At 42.5% G+C, this 23,613-nt stretch overlaps 1 protein-coding gene across 2 annotated transcripts in view; it reads left to right on the top strand.

Annotated features, from left to right (window-relative positions):
- The first annotated feature begins 679 nt into the window (after positions 1-679).
- ZNRF1 (zinc and ring finger 1) overlaps positions 680-23,613 on the top strand; it is a 97,332-nt gene continuing 74,398 nt past the window's right edge. For both annotated transcript variants that reach the window (XM_068527676.1, XM_068527675.1), the window contains exon 1: positions 680-1,733. In XM_068527676.1, coding sequence (XP_068383777.1) covers positions 1,310-1,733 — 424 coding nt within the window. In that variant the 5' untranslated portion in view covers positions 680-1,309. The remainder of the gene's footprint in view (positions 1,734-23,613) is intronic.

The raw sequence follows: 23,613 nt of genomic DNA, 5'->3' as shown, positions 1-23,613 counted from the left end.
ATTATTGCATTTTCATGTCTATATCTTTTCACTTTTTATCGTACACCTAATGATTTTCAGGATTACATTTTAGCTAAGGAATCTACCCATTTGCTTAAGCCCAAAATAGGAAGTTCTGATCTACTGTCAGCAAAATCTGGAGTCACAACTGCCCCAGTGAAAAGTACCCCCGAAAAACTAAAAATCCCCCAAATGCTAAGCTTCCTGATTTTAGGGGTTCTAGGATGGGGAACCTCCGATAGAACGGACAGCACGTCCACCAGAGGGCGCTGTGGGGGCAAATTTGTGCCGGGAGGGGAGCTTGACCAGTGACCCTCAACGCCAGGTAGGCGTCTAGAGTAATTTTTATTCTTCCGTGCGTTTCCTTCCCACCCCTCGAACCATGGTAGCCCCTCCCCCCATAGGTGGTTCCCCTCTGAATCATCAGCTACTTTCAGGGGCTTAAAGAGTGCTTGCTTGGAAAGACGCCTTGCTTCTGTTCCTGACGCCCCATAGCTCAGGCCACTCAGTTTCCAGGCGGGTCGGGGCGGGCTGGGTGGGTGGGTGGGACCTCTCGGGCGTCAGCAGCCCGGCGCTGCAGGGGCTGCGAAGGGGTTAACCCGGCGGGGGGGAGGGGGAGGGGGCGCGGGCGGCGCCTGCGCTCTGCTTCCCTCCATTGTCTCCACGGCGGCGAGGAGCGCTGGCGAGCGCAGCCCGGGACCGAGCAGGGCGGTGCGGCTGGCGGGGCAGGCGGCGGCGGCGGCTGCGGCTGGAGCGAGAGCGCTACGCCACGCGACCGCGGCTTCCCGAGCTCCGCCTGGCTGCCCAGCGCCGCAGCCCGCCCGAGGCCTGGAGGGGTCCGGGCCGCCGTCCATGGTCGCGGCGTCCTGAGGCGGGGGACGCGCCCGGCGCCCCCAGCCCTCCTCCGCCTCCTGCTGTCGGGCGGGCGGCCTCCTCGGGCGCCTCCCTGCGCCCGCCCGCCCGCTCGCCCGCCGCCTCCCTCCCTCCTTCCTTGCAGCTCCCCCGGCTTTCGGGGGCCCGGGGGCGGCCTGTGGCGCGCTGAGCCCGCGCCGGACTGCGCCTCTTTGGACCTTGAGGGGAAACATGCGTTTGGCTTGGATCGTTTTAAATTCTTAGTTTGGGATCCCCGCCCGCCTGCCTCTTTCGCCCGCGGGTTTTCTTTTCTTTTTTTTTTTTTTTTCTTTTTTCTCTCCCGGTCTCCTTTTTTGACTCCCTCCCCCTTTATGCTCGCCCAACCCTCCCCCCGCTGCTAAGAAGTGGGGGAGGGTCTCGGCCTCCAGGTTCCCGCCCCACCGGGGCCCGGGCGAGCATGGGGGGCAAGCAGAGCACGGCGGCCCGCTCCCGGGGCCCTTTCCCGGGGGTCTCCACCGATGACAGCGCCGTGCCCCCTCCGGGAGGGGCGCCCCACTTTGGGCACTACCGGGCGGGCGGCGGAGCCATGGGGCTGCGCAGCCGCTCGGTCAGTTCGGTGGCGGGCATGGGCATGGACCCCAGCACGGCCGGGGGGGTGCCCTTTGGCCTCTACACCCCCGCCTCCCGGGGGACCGGCGACTCCGAGAGGGCGCCCGGCGGCGGAGGGTCGGCGTCCGACTCCACCTATGCCCACGGCAATGGTTACCAGGAGACGGGCGGCGGTCACCATAGAGACGGGATGCTGTACCTGGGCTCCCGAGCCTCGCTGGCGGATGCTCTACCTCTGCACATCGCACCCAGGTGGTTCAGCTCGCACAGTGGTGAGTCCGCGGTTGGTGGAGGCCTCAGAGGGTGGAGTGCAAGCGAGGGCGCGCCGGGGCGCCCCACACCTTCGCGCGTGTGCGAAGATTTGGAGGTGGAGTGCGCAACCTGGATCTGTCTGCCTTCCCCTTGGTTCGCCGAAGCCAAGGGATGAATGGGATACCCACCCTCTAGAAAAGAGGCTTTCTGAGAGGCTGTGGAGCCGGGCGTATTAGGACTTCAGGTGTTGGTTCACTTATGGATGCCTATTGAAGTCTCATTCACTGGCATCCCCATCCTCAGGTCTTGTCTGGCTTATAGCAAGTCGGCCTCGATGCTTTCTTTCTGTAACTGCTGCATTGTGCCTGCCTCACCGGTAACAGAGAAGGATCCAATTTGACCAAGCGGTGTCTCCTAAACAAAGGGTGTGAAAAAATTGGGGCCAAGTGGTGTTTGGATTAGGGCTCTTGCTCTTGCTGGGAGAGACAGGTGCCCAGTTTTGCCACCCTGCTGGAAATCTGTTTGAATTGTTTAAAGTGGAGCGGCTGTCAGGCTGCTGTCATAGACAGGTGTGGCCTGCTGGATGGAGGGCCCAGCCGGGAGCCTCCCTGGGAGGCTTTGCAGGACCAGGGCTCTGGTTACCCGTGCTGCATGCAGTAGCCTTGGCTCAGACTCTTGCATCCCTCCATCTTTTTTTTCCCCTCCATGCTAAGTGCTTGGTCTTCTGGGTATTCTGCATCTTTTTGTAACCAAGAGGTGGCATTTTATTGCCTGGCTGTTGGCACATGTCGGGGAAAGGAGGATTCAGAGAACCTGGATGAATTCATTTTGTGAACTTCTGGTGGCAGGTCAGCGAAAAGCTGGAGGAGGATTTCCCAGGCTCTAACAGGCAGGGCAGAAAAGGCACTGCTCGGTGCTTCTGGAGGAAAACAGGTCTGTCTGCTTAGCTAACCTGAGAAGCCAGGTTAAGCTTCTAGAAAATTGGTCAGAAGGGGTGTGGGGCCGCTATTTGCTAATTGGCAAGTTGGAGTGAAGAAGTTAACATATTCAGACTCCTTTGGGAGACTTCAGAAAATTTAGATATTGTGTAGAAGAAAGATTGCTTTATGGAGGATTTATTTGTTGGATCACTGTTCTAGCTATTGTGAAATAGGGTAGACTTTTTGTATCTCTGTTTCTGAAAACAGTCTTTTTTTTTCAATTCTTTAAAATAATTGTGAAATAATTTTTAGGGAGAATTAGTGACTAATTTAGAGTAACATTTGAAAGTGGCTTTTAATTGCTAGGATGGAATTTCAATCCCTGAACAGACCTCTAGATATCATTGGAGCTTCTCTGACCTGCATGCATCCAACTCTGCCCTGAATGAGATGCAAGGCATGACTACCGTTGGTACTTTTAGACATTTGATCAGCTTTATAGACAGCTTTTTTTTTTTTAAACATCTTTATTAGAGTATAATTGCTTTACAATGGTGTGTCAGTTTCTGCTTTATAACAAAGTGAATCAGTTATACATATACACATGTCCCCATATCTCTTCCCTCTTGCATCTCCCTCCCTTAGACATCTTGAACTTAATAATATTTCTTATAAAATTTGGTCCAGAAAGAGTCAGGTGTATTTTTGAGATGATTATAGTTAAGTTTTTAAAAGAACTGTCATTAGTGTCTGATTTTAAACTGAAGGGTGCTATAAGGAGATTCTCAAAAAGCGCAAGTAGAATTTTGTGTGTTGCAAAAATGTAATCTTACAGAGGTTTCTCTGGAGAAGGAGTTCCCTTGCTTAAATTTCTTGTCTGTCTCTTACTGGAAACATCTTTTTCCTTATTCCGCCACCAAGTTCCATGCTGGAGCTATGAGCTTAAAATTGGATTCCAGAATTCAGACTCCTCAGCTATAAAACCTTAAGGTTTTTTTATCTAGTTGTAGTGAGGTTAGGAAGAGCCACTGAACCAGGGACTACAGGAAAAGTTGGAGCATATTAATCCCTTGAGGGATTAATATTAAAATGGGTGGGGCCGCTGTTAATATTTTGGGTAATATAGTTGTTATAGGACCATCCTGTCCTTTTGCAGGACATTGAGCATACCTGGCCCTGCCCACTCAATACTCCCACAAATTTCAGTGCTGTTGGTGGGGGCAGGGTATCGCCTGATTGAGAACCACCTCCTTAGGGATTTGTTGTTTTATTCAAATAAAGTAATTAGTTTTTCCTGTGCAGATCATTTGAGAGGAACTTTGATATTTCCGCTCTTCTGCAATGGTGGTTCTATCTCACCTTCTGCAACAGGCCACAGGCTCTTCCTTCCAGGACATCCCCTTCCTCTCTTGGTTGTTGCTGTAAGAAGAGAAATTTTGGAGCCTTGGGGAAGGTTCCAGCAGTTTTCACTCTTGTGTCTTAAGAGTAGAAGAGTGAGGATTTCAGTGCACAGTTGACTGGATGCCTGGAAGTTGATGTGATGTCGTTGCTTGTGTTTTCAAGGTGCTCTTGGAACTCTTCAGGGGCACAGAAAACAGCTGTCAGTGAAATAAGTGGGGGAGCTCAATGAGCTAGAGGCTTCCTCAAAGGGAGCGAGCTGATGTTATGTCAGGAGGTAGAATACTGGGGTCTCAGGTCCTCCTTGGAGAAGCTGTGACCTTGGACGAGACACCTCACCTCCCTTGAGCGTTGTCTTTGTTACTTTTAAGATACAAATACAGCCAGCCTGTAAAATTTAAAATACAAATACAGCCAGCCTGTAAAAGTTGTTCCCCAAATCCTGCGAGGATACACACAGTCACGTTTGCCTTTCCTGGGCTGTGACCCTTGCACGCCCTATTTCCTTTGCCTGGAATGCTTTTCCTTCCATTCTGCACAGGGATAGCCTTTTATGATCCCTTAGGGCTCAACTTAAATTTCTCCTTAGAGACCACTCTTAAAAATTGGCTCCCGCCTGTCAGTCTCTCCAGTCACTCACCTGTTACCTTGATAGCACTTAACACATTGTATTTATCCATTTACTCTTTCTGTTTAAGTTGACTAAATTTTAAGCTCCATGAGAGGAAGACTGTGCCTCTTGATCACTGTTGTAACTCCTGCACTCCATGTGCCAGGCACAAATATTTGTTGAGTGAATGAATTAGAGTGCCATATGTTCATCAGCTCATTTAATCATCACTATAACTCTAGGAGGTAAAATGTTTTAATTCCCGTTTTACAGATGAAGAAACTGAGGTGTAAAGGGAGGTTAAGGAACCTACACAAGGCCAGATAGCTAATAGGTGGCAGAGTTGGGATTGGAATACAGGTCTGCCAGTATCAGAATCCACCTGGCCTCTTAGCCATTACCCTCTACTGCCTCTCAACCTAAAACATGAGGAAGCTGGATAGCGTTGTGGAAACTGCACTGCTTGCGTGTCAGAGGGCTAGGTTCCTCTCCCGGTTGGGCTGCTAGTTAACTGCCTGTCTTGTGACCTTGTGCAAGTGAGTCATTTAGCCTCAGAGTCACCATTTCTCCACCTGTAAGTTGAAGATAATACCTGTTCTGCTTACCTTGCCGGGTCGCTGTTGTGGTCTCATGAGATGGTGTTTACAGAAGCCAAATAACATAGAAATGGGAAGTGGTATTCTTACAGGGTCACTTCTAGAGTTCTCTGCCTTCTTTCATCTCCTCAGAAGTTGCTGGGCAGAGAGATTTAGGATCGTGTGAACTCTTTCCCCAAAATGGAAGCTAGTGCTCTCTACTGACATGTGACCTGTGTTGAGGGGGCCGTCCATAATAAGAATGCCACTTGAGAAGAGCTGCTTCATAGAATCCGAGTAGAGTCCCTTCTTTTCCACATAAAATGCGTTTTGCTTAAGGTGTTTAACTCCTAATGGTTGGGTGGTATTCTGGAGGTCTGGTCATCCATTTGTAGTCCTGTTTATCTCAGAATACAGATTTCTAGATGTGGGGGAAAAAATATAGAGGCTCCACCATGTTGGAAGGAAGAGCTTGCCTGTTTCCTGGGCCCTAATATAAAATGGCTGGTCATTGAGGTTTCCCTCCAACTTCTTTGTCAGATGCGTGTATACACGTGCGTGTGCAGAAAACTAAACTGTTCTCTGTTGTTACCAAGCCATGAACAGGGGCTGATAGATGGTGACTTTTTGGTAAGTCTTTGAACGTGCCAGCAGGATATCTCATGGGTCCTATCCTGCTGCCACTCTAGGGTTCTCAAGTGATTTAATTTTCTCTGTTCTTAAATAATTAGGGAGAGTTGCCAGTTCCATCGGAGTGGATCAGAAAGCCTCTTTGTGCCTCACTATAGGTGTGCTAGATGTAATGGTCCTTTCTATAGTTTCTGGAAAAGGAAAAACATTCTGTGGCCTCCAAATAGCATGGTGGGTCCCTGCCCTGCAGAAGTTTTATTCTTAATGAAGACTGGGTTTTCTTGGAAGACTTTTTAAAAAGCAGAGTTTTTTAGCTCTCTATTACCATGAGGGCTTATTTTCTATAAAAGAAAAAAAAAGTTCCCTTGAGGAGAAGATCATTTCTTGAAGGTCACAGTTAATTCTCCCTCACTGGGGTTTGAAAGGTGTTGCAAGAAACAGTGGTTTCACTCTTAAAGTGTGTGTTTTATGGGATGTGTACATTTTGCCATTAAACAAAGACACACCCCAAATAGGTCACAAGGAATACTCTCTGAGCCAAGCCACTCTTTACCAGAAATGCAACTCCAGTTCCTTTTGGGGAAAGGAACATGCTTTGTATTTTACAAATGTGACATTAAACCCAAGCTTATTGGGTACTTACATTATAGCAAACCCGATTTTAAGACTAAACTTCAATTTTGACAGTTTCAAAATTGGAAAAAAGTCATAGGGAAGTGGTGGTAACTTAAGCTCTTGGTCTTGCTCTTACTAACCCTTAAGTAGGGGGTGTTTTTAATGACTGGGTCACTGAGGTTGAGGTACCAAAATCTTGAAGTTAGTCCAAAACCTAAATCCTATTCCCCATCTTTTAGAATGATGGATGTGTACAAATTTCCATTTGTTTCTTTTCCACGCTTTGCCACGGCCTTGTCTCAATCAAATGGTTCCTAGTGATTACGGTGGGTGTAGGCTTGAGTATAAGAATGGACTTCTTACAGACCTGGCAGTTTTCACCTCTGAATCTTATTTTCTCATAAGAACACAGGTTTATCCTTGAAACCAACAGTTGGGTTCCTGATTTTGATAGGCTAAATGCTTGAGGGGTGAATAACCTGAAGACCAACCGTCAAGTGCGAAGCAAATAAAGAACCAGGTTTAATCTGAAAGCCGCAGCTGGGGTACTTTGTAGGCTGATGAAACTGTTTACCTTGAGATCTCCCTCGAGTTGTTGGAATTGAGAGTACAGCCTTCCTCTGTTGGGAGTAAAGAGGAAGGAGGAATTCACCGTGCCGCCGTAAAGTAAGAGGAGGCATGGTAAGAATTTATGGTGCACTCCCGGATCTGTAAGGAGAAGGAGGCAGATGCAGACAGGAGCTGTCCTGATTTCTGTGAATGGTTCAAAGGGTTTTCAAACTTGGCTCTGCCCAGTATTCTCTAGGGTCTCATTAACAATGCAGAGGACAGGACCCCACTCCTAGAGTTTAGTAGAATCTGAATTTGTAACAAATGATTCTAAAAATGTAGTCAGAACACCGTCTATATCTGAAGTGCACCCCTACCATGGTTTTAACTTTTCTCTCCATAAACAGAGAGAAAGAACTCTGAATTCTTTTCTCATGCATTCATTAGCATCACTTTCAGTATCACTAAACTAGTCAGATATTTCCCAGGCAGAATCCATACAAATCTTCTTTTCTATTGCTCCCAGAGGGTAGATCCACCCAGCAAGAGCATTGTTCATTCTTTGGCTGTTTTCTTTTACATGGTACTAAGCATTTTTCTCGTACAGATAGGCCTGAGCCAATCTGCCTTGGTCCTGAGTTTCTCCGAACAGAAGGTAGTTGTGGCAGTGTCCCCTATCCTGTGCTTCTTTCCCCTGATTTCTCACCTAAGGCACAGCTGCCGTTGGCTGCTTGTGCTACAGAAGGGCTTCCTGAGTTACGTCCTCTTTCTTATATCCCCAGCCAGGTAGCTAGACAAGTACAAGATCTCAGGATGAATCCAGACTTTAAAGTGGACAAAGTACCCTTTTTTTTTTTTTTTTTTTTTAAGCTGACTGAAAGTATGAGACTTTGTGTGTGTATGTGGAGATCTGTTGAGCTAAGATATTCATTTATTCAACTGAGATTGAGTGCTTCCAGTATACCCGGACCTGTGCTAGGTGCTGGGAATGTATATTTATTATGAAGGTGATTGGCATTACTTTGTTCTTTCTAAGAATTTTTGCTTCTTCACTCCTTTAAGAGAAAGTCTGAATATTGCAGCTTGTGGAAGATTTTACCTTCTTCATCAGTTCCTCTGTTGAATAAACAAATTCAGGCGCTTGTCCATGAGGCTGCTACACGGGTGATCTCCTCTCTACTCTTTCACTCACATTATTCCTTGTTAACTAAATCCTCTATCTGGGCTGGGGCAGGTGATCTTTTCTTTGTGGTTCCAGTCAAGTGCCTGGTAAGAAGAAATTCCTCATATGTGCCAATATAAATGGTCCTCTTATCTTCTCAATGAAAATATCAAAAGAAAAACTTTTTTTTCATTATCTTTGACTTCAGTATCTTTGTCATCCCTAGAGCCACTTTTCTTTCTGGTCACTGAACACTGTTTTCTAGAAGCCTGATCCACCACCTTTTAAACCCATCTCTGTACAATTTATCCCAGGCCAAAATGTACATAAGGAAATGTAAGAGTTTTCCTCCTTGGTCTTGTGTTTGTCTCTGAGCTCCGCGACATTGACGCTTTAGTGCTGTTTTTTTTTTTTTTTTTTTAAATTAATTTATTTATTTATGGCTGTGTTGGGTCTTCGTTTCTGTGCGAGGGCTTTCTCCAGTTGTGGCAAGCGGGGGCCACTCCTCATCGCGGTGCGCGGGCCTCTCACCATCGCGGCCTCTCTTGTTGCGGAGCACAGGCTCCAGATGCGCAGGCTCAGTAATTGTGGCCCACGGGCCCAGCCGCTCCGCGGCATGTGGGATCCTCCCAGACCAGGGCTCGAACCCGTGTCCCCTGCACCGGCAGGCAGACTCTCAATCACTGCGCCACCAGGGAAGCCCCTTTAGTGCTGTTTTAAGTAATTTTTAAAGCCTTGTTTATGATAGGCAGCAGTAGTGACTGAAATATCATTTCCCCCCTGGAATAATTATTAAATCTGTGTTAGAGTTGAGTATTTTTTTGCCCAAAGTACAGAATTTAGGGAAATGTTCCGTGCTGAAAGACTTTATGCAGACTTTGGCTGTAAGGTGATATCTTACTCTCTGAAGGATAATCTTTGGAGCAACCCCTCCTTACATTTCGGCATATGTGGTCCTTTTGGTCTTGGTGAATTAGACTTGGCATAGCATGGCTCCAGCTTGCTTGTTGGTAGTACCTTCAGCCCTCTACAAAGTGTAATTAAATAAGCCACACTTCAAAATGAGTTGTTCTGAAATTAGTCACCTCTGTACTGTACAGTATCTTTTAAGGTCAAAGTTGATTTATTATGTGTGGAAGAAACTTAAATCTAGAGTCATCCAGATGATCTGAGACAGAGGTAGGAGGAGAATGCAGGACTGAGACTCCAAGACTCCGGCCAGCTTGGTTATTTTGCCCCTATTTCTCCAGTCTTTGGAGATCTTTTCATTTGTTTCCCTCTCAAATATCACCCCCCCCCACCCCTCCGCACTGAGAAGGTGCTTTTCCTTAGAGAAAAACTAAGAAATATTAAGATTCTTTTATCTTGATGCCTGCTTAAGTACTCCAGGAATCCTACAGGGATTTGAGGGAGCCCTTGGGATTCCAGCCTAAAGCAATGACGTACTTGGTCTACCATAAATACAAGTGAGCTTTCTGTAATATTGGTCTATTCTGTTTAGATCAGACACACTTTTAATGCCCCCAGAGGCACAGCACCATCTAAGTCAGCTTTTCAAAGAAACTTTGTGGTAACACTGCCCACTACTGTAATAAGCATTACGAAATATAACACGTATTATTAGATTTCCTCAATCCTGGTCAGAAATGGCTAAAACATTCATAACTATTGCAGCCAGCCCTGGCGAACTCTGGTAAGTCCAAGGCCTATGCCCAGGGCTGGCTTGCAAGCTAGCTGCCTTCCGTCTTAATACCTGATGAGCCCGGTCTTGTTGGCTGCGTTTAATGCATCCACTTCCTACCTCCTCTCAGCCCAGAGGCCAAATGCAATGTAAAAGGATAGTGAATCTAAGCATCTCCAGCATTTTGAGGTATAGGAATCTCCTATGAAGTGACAGACCTTTGAGAAATAGTATTATGAGCTGTTCTGTTTTTGCTGTGACTTTGGAAAACCTTTGGATTCTTCTACTGAACATTTGTTTGAAAAAAAAAAAATCTTTTTAATGAAACAGTGTGAGTCAGAAAGCAGCCACTCCTCATAATAGCATTTCTCACCAGGGGAATTTTTGGTAGCTTTTGGAGGAGGGTTTTGAGTAGGTTGTGGAAGATAAATCCCTCGGTTGAACATAACCAAAGGCTGCCATATCAGAACTCTGGTGCTTTCCGTGCTGACAGCAAGCCCTGAATTCAAAGCGCAGGACAGCAGAATAGAATGGGGAGGGCTGTGCTCAGTGAACTGTCGCAGTAGCATGACCAACGAGACTGGAGTTTCAGCATTCAAACTCAGTTCATTAAAACACTGTTGTAGTGTAAAAGGATCATGAAATGGAGGCCCTGGGTCAGAGGGCCCGAGGCCATTTACAAGAACAACATCATATTTCTGGATTAAGGGATGGCTGCAGGCCTAATGATGAGAATATAAGAGCCACGAGTGCGCCTCCTTTTTCCATATTGTGAAATGGTGGCATGGTGCTTGGCCCTGACTGTGGGACTACCTCACATAGAGAGGATTCTACAGAGTCTGTGCTCTGAAGAATTTAGGTCTAATAAAGCACTTAGAATGACACCCAAAGTGAACAGTTCACCCAGTGTCTTTATAGGATGGTGAAAAGGGCATGCTGGAGATACTTAGAGTTTAGAACAAGCCAGGATTATAATACCAGCATCCAAAATGCCTGTCCTCTAGGTTTCCCTGGTGGCTCAGTGGTTAAGAATCTGCCTGCCAATGCAGGGGAACACGGGTTCGAGCCCTGGCCCGGGAAGATCCCACATGCTGCAGAGCAACTAACCCCGTGAGCCACAGCTCCTGAGCCTGCGTGCCACAACTACTGAAGTGCGCGCGCCTGGAGCCCATGCTCTGCAACAAGAGAAGCCACTACGGTGAGAAGGCCGCGCACTGCAACGAAGAGTAGCCCCCGCTCACCGCAACTAGAGAGAGCCCGCGCGCAGCAACGAAGACCCAACGCAGCCAAAAATAAAATTAAAGAAAAAAAAGCCTGTCCTCAGCCTCTCTGCCCGCCGGAACCTGAGTTTTCACCGTTTCCAACTTCAGTGACTTAAGTACTTCTTAGGTCCTCCTGTCTGAGCCACGTCTTACGTAAGCTACAGACAGAGGAAAGTCTAAAATGTTATTACAACTGTTGAGATTTGCTTTCCTTTGGAAAGTCATAGTTGTCTCCATTCCGTGTTTTCCTGGCTTTGTACTTTTCTTCAAAGCCTCTTACCAGTTCCAAGTCTCCAGAGCTCAATAAAGGGGAACAGGAAGCCAGCGTTTGATGCCTAAGAGCCAGCAATAACTAAGAGAAAAGGGCAGAAGCATGGAACTGGGAGGGGGGAGTTCTGGGCCTTGAAGGTATCCAGGTCTCTAGGATTATAGATACATCCTGCAGAGATGACTTTAACCAACTTCTTCAAACAAGAAAAAAGCAGTTTGTTCTGAGAGGACAAATTTCTCTTAGGTTATGTAGTGGAGGCTCAACATTTTTTAATTGATGGCATAATTACAAAGTATCTTTTGCATAAGGAGTTCAAAACAACTAAGAAAAAAGTGATTATCACTTTTATAAAAGAGCAGGAATAACTTTCCTCTCTTTTCCCTGAGGGTCCCCAGGGTACATCTTGTCATGGGATCCAAGGTGGATCCTGCCCCTTCCTTTTCCTGTCCATTCACATTTATTAGATGAACTCTATAAAGTTTCAGTCCTGTGACTGTAAGATGGAAGGGTCACAGGGGTTTGTGCTATTTCAATTTTGGTTTCACTTGCACACTTTAGGAAATCACATAGTGGTGTGACTCTGAATAGGAGTTCTTGTCTCTTGGAATCTTTTCAAAAAATGAACTATTTCAGGCATGCAAAAGAGATAACGTACTTACCTACCAAGCAGATTAATATTGTGTTGGCCAAAAAGTTCATTCGGGTTTTCCCATAACATCTTATAAATAGAACATTGCAGATGTAATTGTATGGACCTCGCTCAGTTCCTATTTTTCTCCTTCCCTTCCCAAAAGTAACCACTGCCCTGACTCTCCTGTTGATCATCCTGTATGTGTTCATACTTTTCACTGCCTGTTTCTATCCAAAACAGTATTTAACTTATGTAAACTTTATAATGTCTCTATCCTTTCATATCTCTGTCTATAGATACAACTCAAAATGGATTTGAGATCTGTAAATCCATTGTACTATTTGCTGCTATAACACATTCATTTTTGCTGCTGTACTCTATTGTAAGAATATACCACAGATATCACCGTTTATCAATCCATTCTCATCAGTGGATATTAAAGTTATTTTCAGTTACTTTGAGAATGTTTTGCTGTTTCCTTGTATACTTGAATGAGAGTTTTTCTAGCGTACATCCTTAGTCTTGAGATAGCTGGGTCACAGGCTCATATATATATACCTTCAACTCTTGATTAAATATTGCCCAGTAGGTTGCCAATGTGCTCGTACCAATTTATACTCCCCAAATAGCATATTTTCACTTGTTACATGTTCTTGCCAAAACTTGATATTGTCGTACTTGAATTTTTGGCAAGTTCTGGTGAGTGTGAAATGATATATCGTTGTGATTTTTGTTATTTATATACTTGATGTAATACACATTTACATATAATTAATATACTAATGTGTATTTAATCATTATTCTTGTTCATGTCTTTTATCCATGTTTATATTGGATGGTTCATCCTTTTCTTACTAGTTTGTATGAATTTGTGTTTTTGTTTCATTTTGTTTCCAGATATACATCTGTATATCCCAGTTTGTGGGTTATCTCTTTATTCTCCTTGCGATTTCTTACGGTTAAGTTACCTTTAATATAATTGAATATTCCAGTGTTTTCCCTAATGGCTTGTGCATTTGTGTCCTAAGAAGGATTTTTCTTTCCCTGAGGTCATAAAGATTATTGTCTTATATTTTCTTCTAAAAGTTTTAAAATTTTGCCTTTCATATTTGAGTCCTTAATCTATGGAGAATTAAATTGTTTGAATGGAGTAAGATAAAGATATATTTTCCTTCTTCCATATGAATAACCAGCTCTCCCAGCAGCAAGTGAGGAATGGTAAAGTCTTTTCCTACTGATTTGCAAAGCTGTCTCTATCAAGTTTCAAGATACCTCTATCAAAATATCAAGTTTCCTTCCAGGCATGGATTTGTTCCTGGGCTTTTTGTTCTGTTCCATTGGTCAAGTTGTCTATCCTTGTGCTAATACTTCCTTAATTACTATAGTTTTGTCTTGCCATGTAGAAGGGCAAATCCTTTCATATTGTTATTTATTCTCTTTCAGAGCTGTGTTGTCTAAATAAAGCTTTCTAGGGACAAATAAGGGAATCCAGATAGAATCAATAAAATGAAGTACAAAGTACCAGGAACTGCTCTGTTTATAGCTGTTATTCTTAATGACAGGACATCTGGTAAACCGACCCTAATGGACAGTTTCACATTTTTTCCCCTACTATATTGCACAAACAATAACATTTCCCTATGTCTTTGTATTGCAAACAGCAGAATAAACAGTTCTGTATGTTACAGACAACAACAATAAAACAACAGAAACTGCTTAGCTATTTTTGGAGCTTTTTGCTTCCAGATAAATTTAAAAATCAGCTTTGTCAACTTCTATGGGGGAAAACTGTTAGGATATTTACTGGAGTTTTATGTTGAGTTTATCAATTGCCATCTTTATAAAATTGGGTCTACCCGTGAACCTGATGGGAATGGACTTACAGATGTAAGGATAAAATTTTTTTACATTTTTAAAAACTTTGAAATAATTTCAGACTTACAGAAAAGTTGCAAAAACTGCAAAATAAATACTGCATTTCCATTAGCCAGAATCTTCAAATGTTACTAAAAAGGCATAAATAGTTGAATGTCCATTAAGTCCTTAACTCTGCAAAGCAGCTTAAAGTCTTAATAAATAAAACATGTCAAGTCTGAGGAATCTACATTGACCTGTTCTTAGGAATGGGAAAGCCACATGAACTTAAAAGTGACATGGTGTCTGAAGAGTGGCTAGGCCTAATATGGAGATCTACTTTCTTCAGAGTTGGTCTGTATCCTTATGTGATTTGAAGTAGATCAAGTCCCAAGCTCTGCTCCCACGCTGTGCTGTGATCTCATCTGATGGAAGAAGGGCTTCTTGCCCTTCAATTGAGAGTCTCAGACAGCTGGAGCCTGGGTAATTCAGGTCGAGTCTGCCTCAGTATCACCTGAGAATGTCTTCTGGAGGCTTGGCTTGGCTGAGCCAGAGGTGCCTGCATGGGAGGTGCCTGCAATGAGACACCCCTTCTTGGAAGGCAGCTATGCTCACCAGTATACCACTAATGCACACGAGAAACCCCTTCTTAGGAGAGGCAGTGTGGGGTAGTGGTTAAGGTTAAATGAGGCTTATAATAATTATATCTATCATACAGTACTATTGTATCAATTAAATGAGCTTATAGGCATATCCACATCACTCAAAGCATTGCCCAGCAGATAGTAAGTGATCAGTAAAAGTAACCTCTTATTATTTAATGTCTCTGGGTAAAGCTTAGTAATTATCTAAAGATCTTGAATCTTTTTTGTTAGATTTACCCCTGGGTACCTTATAGTTTTTTGGTTTATGCTGTAAATAGTATTTTTAAAATTTTTTATAATTATTTCAGTTTTCTGGTATATTCAGCAGACTTGTTGAACTCTTACAGGTCTAATAGTTTTAATGGAAAGCATCTACAGAGAAAATCCAAGAGAATCACTTTGGTAAATAATGACGGTTTTGTTTCTTCTTTTCTAATTCTCTTGTGTGTCAGTCCTCTTTCTTACCTTAGGATTGCTGGCAATTTCCTCTGGTAAAAAGTTTATTTGAATCTATAACCATGGGCATCCTTGTTTTCCTCCTATTAAAGGAAGTGCCTCTTGCATTGGAAGCATTGTGTATGTTTTCGGTGGATAGCCTTTATTTCCTTCTATTCTTAGTTTGTTAAATTAAATATCACAAATGGCTATTTTATCAAAATTTCCCTTGCATTTATTCACATTGTCTTTCTCCTTTAATTTGTTACTGAGGTGAATTGTATCAATAGCTTTTGTAGTGTTAAGCTATCCTTATATTCTTTAAATAAACCCTACTTGGTTGTGATGTGTTCTATTTTTATACATTGCTAGATTTAATGTGTTAATATTCTACTTGGGATTTCTGCATATGTTATAAAATTTCACTCATAATTTTTATACTATCTTTTTCTTGTTATTAAGATTAGTGTAACCTTTTATAAGGCAGTTAGGAGTGTATGTTCATTTTTTTCTTGAAGAGTTTGTATAAAGGTGTATTAGAGTTCTGGCTGCAAACAGATGGCACACTCAGAGAGGTAATTGAATCAAATTTAATTGAACAGACAGTTTACAAAAGTGTGGGCAGGATTAAAGGAACTAACAGTGGATGATGAAGCACCTGGAGACTGGCCACAGTGGGAAGCTCTTATAACACCTAGATCTGAAGTGCATGGGAAGGGAGCCATTACCAAACATGATGAGAACTGTAGCCCTGGGAGAGATGTCCCACAGAACTGTGGACTTACATAGGAGAAAGGAACCACTGCCATACCATGGCAAAGCACAGAGGGCGCCAGGTAATAAGTACCCCCAGTCTGTCTATCATCTTGTCCTCTGGTTTCTTGATTCCCATTGGCCAAACGCAACAGAAGTTTGGGAGGCAAGGAAACCGCATCCAGACTTGTTAGTCTTCTGGAGAGAAGGCTAACAGAGAGGAAAGTGGATCTGGAGGAAACAGATAAAGGCAAAGGAAATATCTGTATTTTGAATGCTTGGTGGACTTTACATGTAGAATTCTCCTGTAAAACTATCTGGACCTAGGACTTTTTTTGTTGAGTAGGCTTTTATCTAATGATTCAAGTTCTTCAGTGTTACTGGCCTGTTCAGGTTTTCTATTCTTGTGTCATCTATTTCAAGACAGCCTCTGTGTCTATCTCTATATTATGTCCCCCTTTTCATTCCTAATATTATTTGTATGTTTTCTTTTTATTCTTGATAAGTCTTGCCAGACCTATTTTTTATTATTTTATTTTCAAAGGTGCAGCTTTTGGTTTTGTCCATTGCCTCCCCTCTGCCTGCCACATTTCATTGCTTTATACTCTTAACTGTATTTTATCTTTCCTTCTACTTTCATTGGGCTTACTGTTTATGCTTTTCTAACTTCTTAAGTGTACCCTATGCTCATTTACTTTTTAATCTCCTTTTCTAACATAGTCATTTAAGGCTCTAGAATTTTCCTTTGAGCACTTCTTTAACTGGGTTCCATGATATTTTTAAACATTTATTTATTTATTGGCTGTGTTGGGTATTAGTCACGGCACACAGGATCTTTCATTGCGGCGTGCAGGCTCTTTGTTGTGGCGCATGGGCTCCTCTCTAGTTGTGGCACGTGGGCTTAGTTGCCCCGCGGCATATTGGATCCTAGTTCCCTGACCAGGGATCAAACCCGTGTCCCTTGCATTGCAAGATGGATTCTTAACCACTGGACCACTAGGGAAGTCCCTGGGTCCCATGATTTTTGATCTGTAGTGTTTCCTTTATCATTCATTTCTAGGTATTTTCTACTTTTTAGTATTTCTTTGATTCATGAGTTATTTATAAGTATATTTAAAAATTTCCAAAAAATTTTAAGTTGGCCTCTAACATGATTGCATTATAGTCACAGAGCAGTCTCTATAATCCTGATTGTTTGGTTTTTATTGATGCTTGATTTGTGGCACACTGCATGGTCAGTTTCCATAAATATTTCATTCATGCTTGAGAAGATTGTGTTCTGATTGTTGGGTGAAATTTGATTCTGATATCCTTAGATCAAGCTTATCAGTTGTGTTGTTCAAATCTTCCTTATCTTACTAAATTTTGGCATTCTTGATCTACCAGTTCCTGAGAGAACTATGTTAAACTCTCTCTGACTATGGCTTCGCCAACTTCACTTTATAATTTTGTCAAATTTTGCTGTGTGTAATTTGAACTTTTCTCAAGTATATAGTTGTTTAGAGTTGTTTATGTCCTTCTGGAGAATTGCTTTTGTAGAGAACATCTTTATCTCTAATAATACTTTTTTCTTTGGTCTATTTTCTTTGGTATTAATGCCAGCTTTCTTTTTGTAACTATTTGCTGGTATCTTTTCCTGTCCTTTTATTTTCAGTCCCTGTGTCCTAATGTCTTAGATGTGTCTCCTGTAAATGACAGATAGTTGGGGTTTTTTTCAACCTAATCTGAGACTTTTAATTTGCAAGTTTAATCCATTTTTTAAAAAAATATTTATTTATTTAGGCTGTGCTGGGTCTTAGTTGCAGCATGTGGGATCTTTAGTTGTGGCATGTGGGCTCTTAGTTGTGATATGCAAACTCTTAGCTGCTGCATGCGGGATCTAGTCCCCAACCAGGGATCGAACCCGGGCCCCCTGCATTGGGAGAGTGGAGTCTTACCCACTGGACCACCAGAGAAGTCCCAAATCCATTTAAAAAGTATTCTGAATACCACTATATGTTAATTTAATATCTAATTAGTATAAAATATATTGTTATTTAATACGTTGTTTTGTGTTATGTACCATGTGTTTTGTTTGCATTTTTCTCCTTTCCTGCCTTCTGTTAGATAACTTGGGTTTTCTTTATCACCATCTGGAAGCTTTCAGTTCTTTTAGAGGCTACTCTTAAATTTTTGGCTTGCATACTTGAAAAAAATATATAATGTTAAATCAGTATCTCTACTCTCTTCCCAAATAAAAAAGAACCCACAGTTTGTCTTACACACTGTTGAGATTCAGTATTCATTTTTTTTTTTTTTTGGCTGCTTTGGGTCTTCGTTGCTGTGCGCGGGCTTTCTCTAGTTGCGGTGAGCAGGGGCTATTCTTCCTTGCAGTGCGTGGGCTTCTCATTGCAGTGGCTTCTCTTGTTGTGGGCTCTAGGTGCGTGGACTTCAGTAGTTGCAGCATGCGGGCTCCGTAGTTGCAGCATGCGGGCCCTAGAGCGTGCAGGCTTCAGTAGTTGTGGCGCATGGGCTCAGTAATTGTGGTGCGCAGGCTCTAGGGCATGCAGGCTCAGTAGTTGTGGCTCACGGGCTCTGGAGCACAGGCTTAGTAGTTGTGGCACACGTGCTTAGTTGCTCTGTGGCATGTGGGATCTTCCTGGACCAGGGTTCAAACCCGTGTCCCCTGCAGTGGCAGGCGGATTCTTAACCACTGCACCACCAGGGAAGTCCAAGATTCAGTATTCTAATTCCACTTCGTTTTTGTACTCTAGAATTAGTTGTTGCTGTTCTTATTTGATAAAGTCTGCTTGTTTGGAGTCACCCACCTGCTTAGCAAATTCTTTGCCTGCTGTTCCTTCTTTCATCATACTTCATCCTTCTGAGTTAAATTTCCTTCTTCCAGAGGTAGATGTTAAGGTTTTTTTCAGTGAGAATTTATTAAGCATAAACACTTTTTTTTGCTTGCAAATTAAAAAAGTGTTTTTATTTGCTGTAACTATTGAATGATAATTTAGCTGGGTATAAAAATCTGGGTTGGCAGTTATTTTTTTCTCAGCAGTTGGACAAAGTTATTCCATTTCATTATCTTTTGGCGTCTGATATTGTAATTTAGAAGTCTGATTCTCAGCTCTTACAGTTAATTCGTTTTTTTCTGTTAGCTGCTTTATAATCTTTTCGTCTTCTTTTTTTAAAAAATTATTTATTTATTTATTTTTTATTTGGCTGCGCCAGGTCTTAGTTGCGGCACGTGGGATCTTCGTTGCCGAGTGCAGGATCTTTGTTGCGGCATGTGGGATCTTTAGTCGTGGCATGTGGGATCTTTAGTTGCGACATGCAGGCTCTTAGTTGTGGCATGAAGGATCTAGTTCCCTGACCAGGGATCGAACGCGGGCCCCCTGCATTGGGAGTGTGGAGTCTTAACTGCTGGACCACCAGGCAAGTCCCTATAATCTTTGCTTTGTTCATGGTATTCTGCAAATTTACTGTTGTGTTGTGTGTTCAGGGTTTGATTTATTTTTATTTTTCTTGCTTGCTATTTGTCCTTGAATCTGAGAGTTCATGTCTTTCAAAGAATCTGAGAAATTCTCAGCCATGTATCCCTTCAAATTTTGCCTTTGTTTTATTCTCTCCCATCTTTCCTTTTGGTAATCTTAGAAGTCATGTATTGGACCTTTTTCTTCTATCCTTCATGTTTCTTAAACAGTTCCATATTTTCTAACTCTTTATTTCTGTATGCTGCACTCTTGGTAATTTCCTATCTCTACCTTTCAGTACAGTAATTCTTTATTCACCTGTTTTTTAACCTGTTCATTGAGTTTTATGTTTCATTGAACTACATTTTAAATTCCTTGTGGGTTGTTTACTTTTTACCTTCAATTGTGTAAAAAAAAATCTTAAATGAGTAAGTCACCTTACCTTCATGGTTTGTTTTTCTCTTTGGGAAAGTAAGTGGGGTTGGCTACCTGCTTTCTGTTCTCTTTCTGCTCAGAAATTCCGTAAAGCCCTATCACTGGCATTATACTGTGGAGCAAAGAAGCACTATGAACAGGGAAGCAGGAAGCTGGAAGCCCATCATCATTTTGTTCTCTGCTCCCAGAGGAAGAGCAGCTCCTGAGTCATATAGGGAAATCTTTGAGCACTGTACCTCTTGGGGGCTCACAGCTGTGGCAAGGATCTGTTTCTATGGCAACAGAAGACTTAACTCTTCCTCTGTACTCAGGATATGCAGAGGGAAGTTCCAGGATAAACTTTTAGAGCTTTCCATTTTCCAGGGAGGCTGGATTTATTCTCTTTCTTCTGTCCTATATAGTAGCACTATGCAGTATAGTAGCCACTAGCCACCTGTGGCTATTTAAATTACAATTAATTAAAATGTAAAACTTCCTTTGAGTCACACTAGCCATATTTCAAGTGCTCAGTAGCCACAAATTGCTAGTGACTACTATAATTGGACAGCACAGATATAGAACATTTCCATCATTGCAGAAAGTTCTATCGGACTGTGCTGTTCTGAAGTCTTTCTTCCATAGTATTCTCACAGTAGACAGAGAATTGGTAAATGTGTAGTTTCAGAAAATAGATCAAGTGAACCTGTTGATAACCAGAAACTAAAGGCTTTCTTTAGAGTTATCACTGTACTATCTATATGTGGGAAGAATTCAGAGAGGGTGTTGCATTCTGAGAATGATTTACGGGATGAAATGGTAAACCCAAGCCTACTTGTCTTATCTGTAGTTTGATACCATGGGAAGAGGGTAAGTAGAAAGGTGAATGAACCTGATGTTGAATAAACTTTGGGGAACATGGAGAAGAATTACTGCATGGGTCTGTTGATTTTATGCAATTGTGATTAAACTGAGAATAGGGAGGATGGGTTTGTGAGTGACTGGAGATAACCAGCCCAAGGTCTTATTACTTGAAATTTGACTCAGGTTGGAAATTCTTTGTAGTGAAATCATCTTTCTCCACCCCCTTAAATTGCCATCTCATTCTCCTTTGAGTTGCAATAGAACAGTTAAAGATTCTCAAGAGAAGAAAAGAGGTACCTTTTTCCTCCAGCCCCCCTCCCCCAACATATACACACCCACACCTTCTTCAAATTTAGCAACATTTCACAGTGACTGGCCTCAAGATAGACCAAAAATAAGAACAATGTGGGTCATACCAGCCTGGCCCCAACAGGTTTTGAAGAGAAGGAAGAGCCAGTGACCCCAACCTTGTTCTTTGCTTATGACAAAGAACTGCTAAAAAAACGTACTTCACTCTTTATTATGGAGCTCTACATGGACTCAGAATCCCTCTCAACACAGTACTTGGGTCCCCAAGTCAGACTAACTAGCTGAAGTTGGCATGCGAGACTAAACCTGTTTACTGTTCTTTGCTAGGGATTTGAGGTTTGGAGTTTGCTATTCTGAGAAGGGACATTGTTCTTGTTGATTGCAGAGTACCATTATGAACCAAATATGGTAGTTGAGGAAGTTTTTTTTTTTTTTTTTTTCTAATTCTATCTGGAGTATTCATGGCTCATGGTATAGAGTAGGTACCTAAATAAAAGTTGTTCAATGAAGATACACATGAAAAAGGAAGTTAATTCTAGAGGTGAAGATAAAGGTAATTTTTATGAGAAAGTATCCATTACTTATTAGTTCATCCTGGTGGAATTTGTAGGGTTGGCAAAGCTAGCTTGGAGTTGACTTTCTGGAAGAAATTAATCCAAAAGAAAAAGATGGCTTGTAAGACGACTGGGAAGGATTTAGAAAGAATTCAGAGGCAGCTTTTGTAGAAGAAAAAAGAAGAAACTGTAAAAGAGAAAAATGTCCTATAGCAGGTGAAAAGTTGGAAAGGACGAACTAATAGATGCTCTGCAGAAATAGAGAAGTTAACAGACCTTTGTGGTTTCCAGATTAGCAGTTTTTTGTTTTTCAAGCAAATATGGAAGCATGGGTTCTTCCTGGGTTTTTTTTCCTGATCACAGAAATAATCAGAATATTCACTGTAAAGATTTCAAACATTGCTGTATTGATAGAAAGCAAAAGTTCCCCATAATTCCTTTGGTATGTATTTCTCCAGATTTTTGCCCCCGCGGACTAGTAGATATGTTTAAAACAGTAGAAATCACATTCTGCTTATCTCGTTTCGCAACCTCTGTCTTTTATTTAATGTTTTCTTCATTGTTCCATGTCATTCCATGTGCATGTGTAGATTTTATTTTGTTTTTGTTTCTGTTGTTATCTACAGAAACTTGTACCTGCGAGGGGGGACCTATTCAGAGCAAATCCCCCCCGCCCACCTCCCAGCCATTGTGCCTGTTTGGGTGAACTCATGATGTAATAGGTTGATGCCCGAGAAGTTTGCCCCAAAAATGCTTTCACCCTTTTACCTCTCTGGTAGAGAGACCATATCTCTCATTTGGTCACACTTCTCTGTAAGTTGTTATAAGAATGCCGCAGGGAAAGATCACATAGCCCCTCTTGTTAATTTAGTTTGTTCTCAGTAGAGCAATTACATTATAGAATAGAAAGAGCCCAGAGCTCAGCCCCAAATGCAGAGAATATTTGGTAAATATATAACACCAGGCAATAGGATTCATAGGGCCCCTGTTCTTCTCTCCTTCAACCTTCAATCCTGAGACAATCTGAGTATGTCCAACTTGTTCCAGAGTTCACTGCTTCTTCCCATTTTTACTTCTGATGGGATGATTGCTTCTGTCAATAGCTAGACTTAGAGCATAAGAAAATTTTACCTTGGATCCACAATCTGAGCCGCCCTAAAAGAAAACAACAGGTGGGAGGCAGGGGTGGAGACATTTCAAGCCAGGCCTGTACAAGACAGCTAATCTTAGGGCTCTGCACTCAATGGGTGCTTTTGCTTCCTCGGGGTGCTTCAAACAAACTGTCAAACAGGCAGCATGCTGGTGGGACCTGTAACAATCCACTGGGACCCGGACAATGTCTGGGATTACATCCCACAGAGGAGTCTCTGTCAGGTGACAGGCAGGCGAATGTCTGACTCTCCTCCCTCCTCCAGTGACCTATGGAGTAATAAAATGACTAGTAACCAAGCAAGCATCTCATTTGAACTGTAAAAGAAGTCTGGTCTGTTTCTAAATGGACATGTGAAATGTTCCTAAATAAGAAAAAGCACCCTTTCCTAAGGTGGTTTCTTCGTGTGTGTGTGTGTTTTTTTTTTTTTTTAAGATGTTGCTATTCCATGTGACTATCAAGGCCACCCATGTGGGCAGGAAGTAAAGGAGCTGGCACAGAACCTAGAAATTGAGTTTCGGATGAAGTTGAACCCATTATCCAACAGCAAAGTTAATGTTTGTAGAGTTCCTGTGAACTCACAGCCCTTTTGGATGGCACGTGTTATTTCTCCCATGTCCCCAGAAAGTGGAGAAACTGGAGCAGAGTGGGAAAAGTACTTGGAAGAATTCTGTAATGACTTGAGCCTGAGCCAGGCTTAATACTTGAGTCTTTGAACTCTTCCCTACTGAGACTGTTGCTTTTATAACAGTCTGTTTTTGTTGGTTATTGCAGCTTTTAAAAATAAGAAACAGGCACAGTCTTAAACAGTAGTATGTAATAGCAGTATTAGCAATAGCAGACATTTATTTATTGCTTACTAAGTGCCGGGCAGAGTTGTAAATACTTCTCATATATTAACTCTTTCAATCCTCAATCTGTAGAAGTGGTTACGGTTAGCATCCCCATTTAACAGATGAGAAAACTGAGCCCCAGCAGTTAGGGAACAAGCCTAATTAGGTAGAAAGTGATGTGACTCTAATAAATGGTATCTCATATGGTTATTAGATTGCAGTCAGTTTGGCCATCAGAAATTAAATTATGGGAATCTTTTTCCACCCTGTGTCCTTCCTACCAAGTACTACCAATGCCTATAGCATTCTTTGTGTTTTCGTAAAATGATGGAGA

Source organism: Eschrichtius robustus, chromosome 19, assembly GCF_028021215.1.
Source record: "Eschrichtius robustus isolate mEscRob2 chromosome 19, mEscRob2.pri, whole genome shotgun sequence".
Classification (NCBI taxonomy): Eukaryota; Metazoa; Chordata; class Mammalia; order Artiodactyla; family Eschrichtiidae; genus Eschrichtius; species Eschrichtius robustus.
This window is presented reverse-complemented; position numbering and strand designations above follow the sequence as displayed.